This window comes from Falco cherrug, chromosome Z (genome assembly GCF_023634085.1).
Source record: "Falco cherrug isolate bFalChe1 chromosome Z, bFalChe1.pri, whole genome shotgun sequence".
In the NCBI taxonomy this organism is placed as follows: domain Eukaryota; kingdom Metazoa; phylum Chordata; class Aves; order Falconiformes; family Falconidae; genus Falco; species Falco cherrug.
Window position 1 is genome coordinate 29123212 of NC_073720.1, and position 11599 is coordinate 29134810.

At 40.1% G+C, this 11599-nt stretch overlaps 1 protein-coding gene across 1 annotated transcript in view; it reads left to right on the forward strand.

Moving 5' to 3' along the window:
• The window catches only part of DOCK8 (dedicator of cytokinesis 8), a 94951-nt gene that overhangs the window by 57341 nt on the left and 26011 nt on the right, over nucleotides 1–11599 (forward strand). Inside the window, 8 exon segments of the mRNA XM_055699358.1 lie at nucleotides 144–239; nucleotides 1477–1572; nucleotides 2358–2507; nucleotides 5029–5142; nucleotides 6156–6311; nucleotides 9105–9244; nucleotides 9834–10003; nucleotides 11585–11592. Of these exon segments, the coding sequence (XP_055555333.1) occupies nucleotides 144–239; nucleotides 1477–1572; nucleotides 2358–2507; nucleotides 5029–5142; nucleotides 6156–6311; nucleotides 9105–9244; nucleotides 9834–10003; nucleotides 11585–11592 (930 nt within the window).

Below are 11599 nucleotides of genomic sequence, written 5' to 3' on the forward strand. Positions count from 1 at the left end.
GGAGAAGGAAACGGAAGAGCTGTTTAGGTGAACATCTGTGCACACCGTCCAAAAAAACCACTGCTGCTGATTTCTTCTGTGTTAATTAGCTTGAGTTATTTATTAACTTACTATTATGTATTTCTTCTGACTGTGCCCTCCAGCCTACAGATCACAGCTCCAGTCGTATGTCTTTCTACGTTGAAGGAACAAATGACATGCCAAGCATTTGTGCAAGCCCAAGACCATCCAATAAAAAGGTAGCCTATCACTAAGAGTGAGGGAGCACATTAACAGAGCCTGAAGCCTCCTGAGCCAGTGCTGGTAATTAGTGCCTCTAAATGAGGAAAGGAGAGAAAGAACAAAATAACCAGTTTTATTGAAGAAGGAGTTTGTGATGGATTATTGAATCAGTGGCTAAATATTGCCCACACTTTTCTGCTTCTGTTCCATAGTCTTTAGATTCTTTTTTCAGGGCATATTTAGACAAGTAGCAGCCTGCGTGGATCCTCACTTTGCTCTCATTCTCAAGGTGTTAAGGCTTCTGTCTTTTTCCAGCACTGTTTACCCTTGGATATCTGCCTTTACATGTTACAGTAAACTCCATTCAGATGTTTGCCACCTCTTTCTTCTGTAAGAATGTTTTTCTTTTCCCCTTTTTGTAGAAACAGGAAATGCCTTCCTGTCTTGAGTATGTATTCCCAAATAGCTTTTTAACGACATAGAATATACCATATCACATAGATAATTTTTCCAGAGCTGTATCTTCTGTTTGGCATGGATCAGCAGCAATGCCTTTGGATGAAGAAGCAGGGGAAAAACCCTGCAATGAGTAGTTTAGAATCTGAGTTACAGTTAAGAAACTCTCTTACTTATGTTTCTTGGTTTGATTTCTACCAAAAAACATAGAGGTTTATACCCTATCTAAATATTGGATGGATTAATATGCCATATTCAATGTAAATATGCTTAGTACAGATCTGAGTCTCCTAAAAGTTTAGGTCATTGAGACTGTGTGTCTTGCGGTCAGATCTCACTGCAAAGAGTATTGTCTCCAACTACAAACCTCTGTACAAGCTCTGCTTTGGTTATTGCTCTGCCTTTCTCTCCCACCGCACTGACACTCCCACCACAATCTTACTTCTACCTTCTCTCAAAAAACTTGGATGTACTAAATGGAAACACTTAGCAGGGAATGGGGAATGTGCTTGCTCCCTGTGGTGCACACAGCCAATGACTGATGAAAAACCAGAGGAATTTCCCATTTTAGTTATCTGGGGTTCTGGATCCACAGTAAAATGGGTCCCAAAGCCAACATTCCCCATGTATCATTTTGGTCAAATCTGCTATCTGATCCCACAGGGATGTCCACACATCCCCATCTAGCTTCTGATTCTCCAGTATGGGGGAGTTTCCCACAGGGAAGAGGGGGGATGTTGAAACTGGAAGATAAGTTGATTGAAAAGCCATTTTCCAAGACTCTGTATTTATTTCCAGCATTTCCATGAGGAGCTGGCACTGCAGATGGTGGTCAGCACAGGTATGGTGAGAGAATCTGTCTTCAAGTATGCCTGGTTCTTCTTTGAGCTCCTGGTAAGATTTGACAGTGATATTTTATAGTAAGTTAATGGTGAAATGTAGCAGGTACCTCAGGCACAGATTTAGCTGGGTGGTGGTCTGTTCAGTTATTCAGCCCCAGTGTGAAAGGGTCTCAAATAATGGAAGTACAAGAACTCTCCATGTTTACTCGCATTCCCCAGTGACAGCCTGTGATGGCAAAGTCCTGCATGAACTGTGTGCACAGCCTTCATGTGCTGACATGTCAAGACAGACGTAAAACTGAGCCCTTCCTTTTCTGTCAATACCTGTTCCTTCCTTTTTCACTTTAACAACATGGAAGCAGTGACAAGGCTCCTCAAACTCACAAATTTCTCAGGGCCCTGAGGTGATGCATGTCAGTGGAAAAAAACATGCTGATTTCCTCCCAAAGAATATAAGCAACCCAATATCAAGTCAAGAAATAAGAATTAATTCCACAATTGTCGTTCCCTGTCTGTCATCATGAAGGGCAAAAGTTGCAAACAGCAGCATTTCAGACCTGCAGATGCAAGGGACTGGGGAGGGACATTCTAATTTCAGGTGCTGAGAGTAGCCAGCTGCATGAATATGAACAGGAATCGGTGTCTGGGTTTGAGTCTTAGGCTGTCAATTGTCATTGTAGTACATGTAGGACTTATTACAGCAGCTCGGAGAAGATGAGAGTGATTGCATTCAGGGAAAAACAAGTAGGGAGTCTTACTTGTATGGACTAACTTAAAGCAGTAATTTTACCTTCAGTTTGGGCATTTGTTTAACTTTTTTTTTTTCCTGCTTTGCAGATAAAGAGTATGGCTCAGTACGTTCACAACATAGAGAAGCAAGACAACCCACGAAGAAGCCGGTTCTCTGATCGCTTCAAAGATGATATTACCACTATAGTTAGTGTGGTTACTTCAGAGATTGCTGCACTTTTAGTCAAACCGCAGAAGGTAAATGCATGATATAAGTACCATGGATCCTTACTAATCACCCTGTGTTACACTGAGCTGGAGCTGTCTTTAATCCCATTTCATCTTCAGCAATGTCTCTAGAATTTGGCCGAAACTGAAGGAGTATTCTCACATGGACCTTAAGCAAGAGTTGTGGCTGTGCAAAGGGGGAGCCTTGTGCTCCCCTAGCAGACAGTTTGTTTTCATTCAGCTCAGTTCTCCAGCCTGCTTCTTGGTGTGGTTGCAGGGTGCAGGAAGGGAATTCCCTTTCCCATTGATAGGAAAAGTTGGCTACCCATTTTCAGTGGCAGTGGTGCTTTATGGAAGGTTAGCCAGGGCAGCAAACTGCTGCCCATGTAAGGCTTATTCCTTTTATCCCCCTTTCCTGTTACCCTCATTTCTACTGTGTAGTATTTTATTCCACATTTGGCTTCTCTGATGGCAGTGAGCTATGCAATATAAAGGCAATATTCCTCCTGAGGGTGGCAAAATCCAGCCACAAGTGATCTAACCCCAGTTCTCTTTAAAGATAGGGCACTGGCCACATGAAAATTAAAGACAAGAAATAGGCCCTAAATCCCATAAAGTTGTTTCTCCTGAAATATTTTAACAAGTTGCACTGATAGAATGTATTATAAAGTTGAAAGGATCAGAAAATCTAACATATTTTAACATTGATACTGTCAGCTTACATCTCTAGTGTCACTCTGTGCTGGCCAACAGACAAAGTTAAGGCCATAGACAGGCACTAGGTGACTGTTGTTTGTTCAGTGGTTGTAACTGACGTGTTTTCATGCCCCAGAGCTGCCAAATGCACTGTGCTAGCCCAGCGGTGTGCTCTGCTAGAGGGCAAACCAGGCTGGAGAGCTGGCCTGCCAAGTTACTTTTCAGCCAGCTCAGTTTCCTGATCCACTTCTCCCTGTGTGCCCCGCTGTGCTGTTGAGGAGCAGAAAACGGGAAAGGGCCAAACCAGACAACTAAGGGCAGAGAATGGCAAAAGTGATTGTCACAGTCCACTAAAAAGATGTTTCTGAAGCTTTACCCTTTGGTAAACTCGATCCTTTGGTGTGCTTCTCTAATAGCCACGTGCAGAGAAATGGTTTCCACAGAAATGTTTACTTAAAGTGTCAATGAGGTTTCTTTAAAATACCTTGTGTAATAAAAAATTGTTATATTAAAATTGTTTTAATGGAACTGCAGGTTTTGCCAAGATATTAGTATTTTATGGCTTCCTCACAAGAATTACACAGGTTTTTATGGGCTGTTGATTCAATTTGATTTTAATAGAGTGAGTGTATAGAACCTGATTGTGTGTGAAAATCCCACTGCAGCGTTTGCAGAATTAGGGCCATTAACCAATGTTGTACAGAGAAGAGGCAGGTAATGTGTGTCTGATTTTTAAATCCAAACAGTAATAATCAATGTTTCAGTGCATGGTTCAGCATGTCAGATTGCCCTGGGAATCCACAATGATATGTCTGACATATTTTAGCCTACCCAGTAAGACAGTGGAAAACTAATTTTTTCTTCATAGTAGAAAAATGTTTTGCTGTGTAAATTCCAGACTGTGTAAATATATATACATATATGTGTGTGTGTGTATTCCCGAGAAGCAACAGAAAGGTTGAACACCAAAAAATTAAATTGTAAGCACCCTGCGGTGCTGCACGCCTGTTCTCACTAGTCAGAGAGTCCTGAGTAGGGGCAACATTTTTCTCAGTCATCTCTTCTGTCAATCTTAAGTGAACCCTCCTGAGGCTCTGAGTATTAAACGTGTGCAGATCCCTCAGACGCCTCCACAAATTCTTCTTGCTGAATACATATGCTACTGAGATTTTATGATTTAAATTGGTATGTTTGAAGAAACTGTAGCCTTATTGTAGAGGGCACATTAAGTTCTTTGTGATTTTTACTTGGAGGTTGCATGTCTCTGGTAATCAGGCCAATTCTGAGCATGCAGGACCTTGGCTGCTGAATGTTAAAACCCACAGATTTACCTTAACAGAACTTTTTTACTGTCAGTTTTACACTTGAAATTTCTAAACAAAATACTTAACATTCCATCAGCAGATCCAGTACAGATTTTTATTAGTATTTTAAAACAGTATGTTACGTTTTAAGTACACAAACCAGCATTCTCTAATGTTAAAGGTTCAGTTTTTTTTAAAAAAACAGCATATGCAGGTTTGCAATCCATAGGGAATTCAGAATAGGTCTCAAATTCCATTTCATTGCTGTCAGCCCAAAGTTTTGCTTAGATAAACTTGTTCATTCACCCTGTGATATTCCTCTGTGAATGCTACAACAGTTGAAATAATTTACAGGAGTGATTCTGTATAATTTTAACAAGATCACATAAACTGGAAACTGAAACAATCTTGTCCAGTACGTTCCATGAGATAGTTCTGGGAGCTGTCCCCTACACTGTTTTTTAGTGATTCTAAGAAGTCTTCCACCTTTATATAAGTTTTATATGTCATAACTACAATTCTGGTTTGTTTTGTTTTTGTTTTTTTTAAAGGAAAGTGAGCAAGCAGAAAAGATTAATATCAGCCTGGCATTTTTCTTGTATGATCTTCTTTCTTTAATGGACCGAGGATTTGTGTTTAATCTCATCAAACATTACTGTAATCAGGTGGGCACCATGCATGATTGAGATAGCATTTGGCTTATGTCCAGTCCAGTGTTCTGTTCTGTTTGATTCATTTATCCATCATGATCCTTTGAGCTGTGTTAAAGGACCAGGTAAATTTCCTATTTCCTATTGCATATGCAGAGACTTTAAACCTCTTTTGATTTGTGGTCTGCAGAAAAAAAGTCAGTGGAGGTTAAGACTCTTTTAGAAATGTCATACCTTGCACTGCTGCAGAGAATCCATGGAACCACTTTTCTTCCCTTACTTTTTTACATCCTTTATCAGGAGGGTCTGCAGACCATACAAAGCAGCTTTTGGTCTCTGACTATTGAAGTGCTGTGAGGACGGTATTTAGATTTGGGGGGTTCAATCATAATGATCCATCTTTGTCTTTTTGCTTTACAAGCCTCCCAAAATTAACATAAATGTTGATGCAGGATGTTGTTATGAAATTACTTCTTGTATATGAAGGGGAAGGTTTTCCTTCTGTTCTGTGACCTGATACACCTGTTGTAGTTTTTCTGCCGAAAAAAAGGTCCTTTGTCAGCTGATGGTAGGTACAAGGATGCAAGGTGGCTACCACCCCATTTCCTATAGTACATGCAATACTCCATTGATGTCATTGTTGATATGAAGGGAAATGACAAGACCACTGATGTTCTGTGTTGCCTAGCAGGACTTTTTATGAGTTTGCCACAGACTTATCAGTTTTATTTGGTTTTAATTTTTGTGTTATGCAAAAGGGAAAAAATATTGTATGTTTTTCTTTTGGGAGGGAAAAAAGAAACAATGGATTTTCTCTTGGAAAGTTGGTAAGTCAGCCAGGGATGGGGAAGAGAGACACCACCACTGCCAAACAAATGGAAACTGGTTAGGTACGGGGAACCAGTGAGCGTTTTAATGCGTGCTGGTCTATTTGTCTATTTCTGTTTCAGGAAGCAAGATATTTCACTGCATGGTAATTTAAATAGTGCACACCTATCACATGACACTTTTGGGGTTTTTTTTCCTAGCTCTCAAACAAACTGAATTCACTCTTCACCCTGATTTCCATGAGACTGGAGTTCCTGAGAATTCTCTGCAGCCATGAGCATTACCTCAATCTGAACCTCTTCTTCATGACCTCCACATCAGCTCCAGCATCCCCCTCCCCCTCCTTATCCTCCCAGGTAGGCATCCATCAGATGATAGTTCATGAATGTCACATGAAGCACACATGTATAGAAAGACTTATGTTGCTCTGTATTCATATATTTAGGTTAGAATTAGCCATTGTTGAATCAGGGAGAACAACTCCCCTCTTGAAAGAAAAGAAGCAGAAGAATAACGACTAAGGGAGTACTACTGCGAAACTGCATCTACACAAATCAAAACTTAACATGAAACAGATATGTACCCCTCTAGAAACCTGCAAACAGAAAATGGCTGTTAAGATAGACATACAAGGTCTAAAAGGAACATGTCTGTAAGGGCTAGTTTAGAGGCACACCTATATCCCATCCATACACAGCGACAAATATGTATTTCAATATCTGTTTTGGGGACTTATGGTATGCAACAGTGCACAGCAAACTTTCTGTGTGTTGCCTTCTAGCTGAACCTCTTGCTCTCCAAGTGAGTGTAGATGGTAGCATCTGTAACCCTGTAACTCTGTAAGTTAGGGACTAAAACTGCAATTTTCAACATCCTGGAATCATAGACTTCTGTTAGCCTTAGTGTTGTTCAGAGCAGAATTATGCTTTGCTTTTCAAATAGCAGCATTCTTTGTTCTGGGTTCCTCCCCACCCCAGTGGTACAGATGATGCTATGACTTTGTCAATGATTTCTCCGTGTTTCCTGGACAGTAAATATCCCTTTTATTTGAACTTTATGATTTTTCTGTGTGGAAACACTCAAGTATTCTGACTCAACCTCTCCACACAATTTTCATGGATGATCGTCCATCATATCTTATTTCTCCCAGGATTCTCTTTGCCAGTACATGCTCATTTTTTCCAGACTTGACCTGGTACTGACACAGCTCTAGACTTCCTGAATGTCAGGACCTCCCATTCATCATCCTGGACATGGAGTTCACAAACACATTCAATAATGAAATTGTTGTCTAGCATGCCACACACTATTTTTCTGGTCTTGTCCTTTTCTCCCCTACATTCTGCTTAAATGATAACTTGCTTTTACCATGGGGTAGACCCCATAACAAAGGGTGCTAGCCTTCCTGTTTACCACCTCGGTGGTCTTGCAGAGGTCAGAACTGGGGTGAAGCATTTCAGTGCAGTGGCCCGCAATTGCATTAGCCCTTGGATGCAGCAGAACGGAACTGAAAGTAAGAACGGTGGCGGGTACAAAACCACTCTGAGTAATGGAGCAGTTCAAATTCATGGTTTCTATTTCAAGTGTAATTGCTGAAGAACTGGTTGGATGCTAGGGTGTGCTACATCTCATACCTTAAGGGTATTACCAGTAATGGTAAATAGTATTTTCTTGAGTTTTTTCCTGGTCTTACAAGCAAAGCATGAAGATTTTGGAGTCAGAGTTTCCCAATAGTTTTCCTTAATGCTAATCCTGGATGCCGAAGAACTAGAAATGGGACTCTTCTGCTTATGGGGAAAAAAAGAAGCCAGCACAGCTCTTGCAACTAGTTATAACAAGTCAGAGCTGGGCAGACACCAGTTTAGTCATTCTTTCCTTCAAGCAACATCGTCAACTCTTTTTCTTCTTCAGGAGTAACCTGTGAAGTGCAACCTGCACAAATCAGTAAGGCTTTTGTGGCCCTTGGATGATTTAATGCATTAGCTGACCACCCTTGCAGTAATTTTGATCTGTCTGCAGGAGTGCTGCCCAGCTAGAGTTAGATTTTCAATAAGAAATATGGGCTTGTGAATAAATCTTTTGGAATTCTTGAAGAGAAGCCAAATTCACTTAACTGGGTGCTCTACACTTTATTGTTATTCCACACAAACTTAGTACAGTCAGCATCTGTCTGCTTGAGGTTGAAATGGGAGTGAGCTTAAGTATGTGGATCCCAGATATGGGGCTGCTCAGAGACATGAGTTTCATTTGACCCAATATGCTAGAAGACAGCTGCCACAGTGTGGTATACTGCTACTTCATATGTTTGTTTTCTGGGACTATTCCCAGGTGACTGACAGAAATGTGAGAGAATATTGAAGAATATAAATTAAAAGCAAAGTTTGGACTCATAAACCCAGTAACTGTACTGGGGAGTAGAGTCTAAGACTTATGCTCACCTGATCAGGGGACAAAAACATTCCAGATGACCTGTGGTGCAGACCTATGATTGGAGAAGCTAAGAAGTTCACAACACATATATAGCAGCAACTTTCCATTCCTGGGCTGGCTATATATCAGTCATAGCCATAAGTTACAGCAGTTTGAAGGCAGCTCTAAATTATGCTAGCTGCCAGCAAGCTCAGCCAAGGATTTCCAGGGTGAAAGGAAACACTGTTTGCACGTCTTTCCTGACCTTTCTTCCATGCTAGACATCATGGATGCTGAAGAAGGCACTGTACAGTGCTTCTGACACCAAGGTCCCTCTTAACGTAGGGGCAACATCTTGCTGTATGATGCCTAATGGCTGCGCTGCAACAGTAAGAGCAATGTAAACAGTTGTAAACATGGAGAAAATTCTGACTTTGTGTCCTGTCCAAACTAATGAATACAGGGTAGGAATTTTACATCTCAAAAAATGTCAAATGAATTACTCGTACAGAATGGAAAGAATGAGATTGCATCCTAGCAAGCAACCCATTTGAAACTAGATGCTTTTCATTTTCATATCACCCTCAGAGTTTTCCTCCAAAATGTCAAACCTTCTTTCAAAGTTTGTGCTTTTCCTCTGGTAGAGATTTTCTGTTATCTACATGCACTGTGACTACAACCTCTTTAAGAAGCCTTGATTTCAGTGATCATACTTTAACACTTCTAATATAATTCTGCAGAACTCTAGCTCCTGCTCTAGTTTCCAGGACCAGAAAATCATTGGTATGTTTGACCTCTCAGCCGAATACCGTCAGCAGCACTTTCTGACTGGCTTACTTTTCACTGAATTGGCAGCAGCGCTGGACGCAGACAGCGAGGGGTGGGTATCCCAATTTGCAGATTTTAGAATGGTACTGAGTCACACAATATTACTTTTGGCAAGGTCAGTGTGGTTCCAGGACAGTCCTGTTTCCCCCACTCTTTTCAGTATGTCACTCTGTAACATAGCAATAAACTAGTAATTATCTGCAGTGTGTTGGTCCCAGTGAATAAATATATGCCATTTGTTGCAATACTGTTGGCTAAATACACAAATTGAGAACACAAGTTCAAATTTCAGTTGCTTTTCTCTTTAAAATTTGTGCCTTTGTCTGAGCTTAAGAGTTTAGCTAAACTTTGGCCAGAGTCTGATGCTTTTCTTTAAGCATGTCTCTTCACCATATTGAATTTTCATGGGGAGTTTGAAATACTTGGGTGCTCTATGATTGTGGTGAAATGGCTTGGAGATGTAAGACAGCGATCTTTTGCAGAGAATATGAGTCTCTGCTCAGAATGGAAGAGATTATTGAGTGAATATTGGTGTATTAATTTGTTTCTTTCACCTCCACTCTGTTTCTTAAGTCTTTGATTTAGAAATAATTTGTGCATGACCCATTAATGGAGCTCATGGATGGGTTTTGTGTTAACAGGATTAGCAAGGTGCAAAGAAAAGCTGTCAGTGCCATCCTTAGCCTGCTGAGTTCCCATGACCTAGACCCACGTTGCTCAAAAAAAGAGGTGAAGATTAAAATTGCAGCTCTCTACCTCCCTTTGGTTGGTATCATTTTGGATGCACTGCCACAACTCCATGATTTCACAAGTAAGAACCTTTTTCCTTTGTATTTTTGAGCTTCTTAGAGTGACTTGTCTAAACAGTCCATCAAATACAAAAGAGATGGCACTAAGTGCAGAAATTCTCCACAGTGTAGTAAGGTTGAGTATTTCTTTACTTAGAAGTGAACTGGATTTTTATAGACAGGAAAAACTTCAATGTCCTCACTTCATAAGCAAATGATAGACCAGATGTGTCTGTAAGTACTCCTGCCTATCCCTTAGTGCGGATATTATGATCCTACAAATAAAGCCTGCAATATCTGCAAGAAATATTGAGATACAAACAGGTTTAACAGACAGCAAGGAAGGAATCAGGAGTGATACTGACATTATATTACATCACAGTTAAAGAAACTGGATTGTAATATTTCTATCTTTTTCTATTGCTACTTAGTGCTGTTACCATGATATCAAAATTAATCTCAGGAAATACACTGTTATCACTTGTTATAACTATAAAGTTTGCTTTTTAAAATTCTATAAACTTTGCCTTTTAAAACAACATTATCTGAGCTGTTTCCTTGCATTTTGCTACATGTGTGTTCTTAGGATACCACTGAAAGGAGCTATTTCACATTTTTTTGTAAGATAGTAGATCTTTGCTACTTGGAAAACTACATTTTACTTCCATAAGTAAAATAAAGACTAAAGAAAAATGGTATAATCTTTGAAGAATATACTTTTGTCACTGGTTCTGAAAATATTTTGTATTTAGATGTCTAGACAAGAAACTTAATACTATGAATAAATTATTTAACACTTGCAGTCAAATAAGATGAAAGCATCTATTATACATTTGCTAATCAGATCTCACCCCATTCTCCTAATCTAAGTATTACCCTTATACCACAAATGAGGAGACATTATGAGGAAGCCCAGGTGTATCAGTATGGCTAGGTTTTTAGGGTGACTTTCTTTTTAAGTATCTATCACAGGAGACTGTTGACCTCATTCTGAACACATTCAGCAAAACAGATGCTCAGAATTGGGAGGTTTTTTTTTAAAACTAGGTATAAATAGCTTTATTGGCTGAAAGCGATGTCAAAAACTAGCAGGGAATAGAAGCAGCTAGATGCCTGAAATTAAATTTGCTCTTTAGCCGGCAGGCAGTACTGGCTCTGTCGGCTGTTAGCAGATTTTACATACTTCATTGAAAATCACCAAACCCATGTGTGGATTTTGCATTTATCCTCTTGCCTGAAATGACTGGAACAAAATGGTTTCAAGTCTTATGAAGTGGTGGCTTAGCTTTGAACTTCAGAGACAACCTCACATTTGCCACTGCCTTTGCTTTTAATTTACCTTCTCTGAACACCTGGAGCGTATTGGACACATCTTCTTTCCCTGTGTTTATTTGAACAATTTGGCAGCCTTTGCAGATGGCTGCAATTTGGTCTTGCTAGTGCTGCACCTCTTTCACTGCTTGGTACACCAGCAAGACCCAACAGCCTCAGGGATGCTGGGATACCATTTGTTTTGTTAGGTTACAGCCTGGTGGAAGACTGTGACATATGAGTAGAAACAGCTGGATTGCTCCTGAAGTTCCAATGAGATATTTCAAATCTAGTTTCAGATGCCCGCG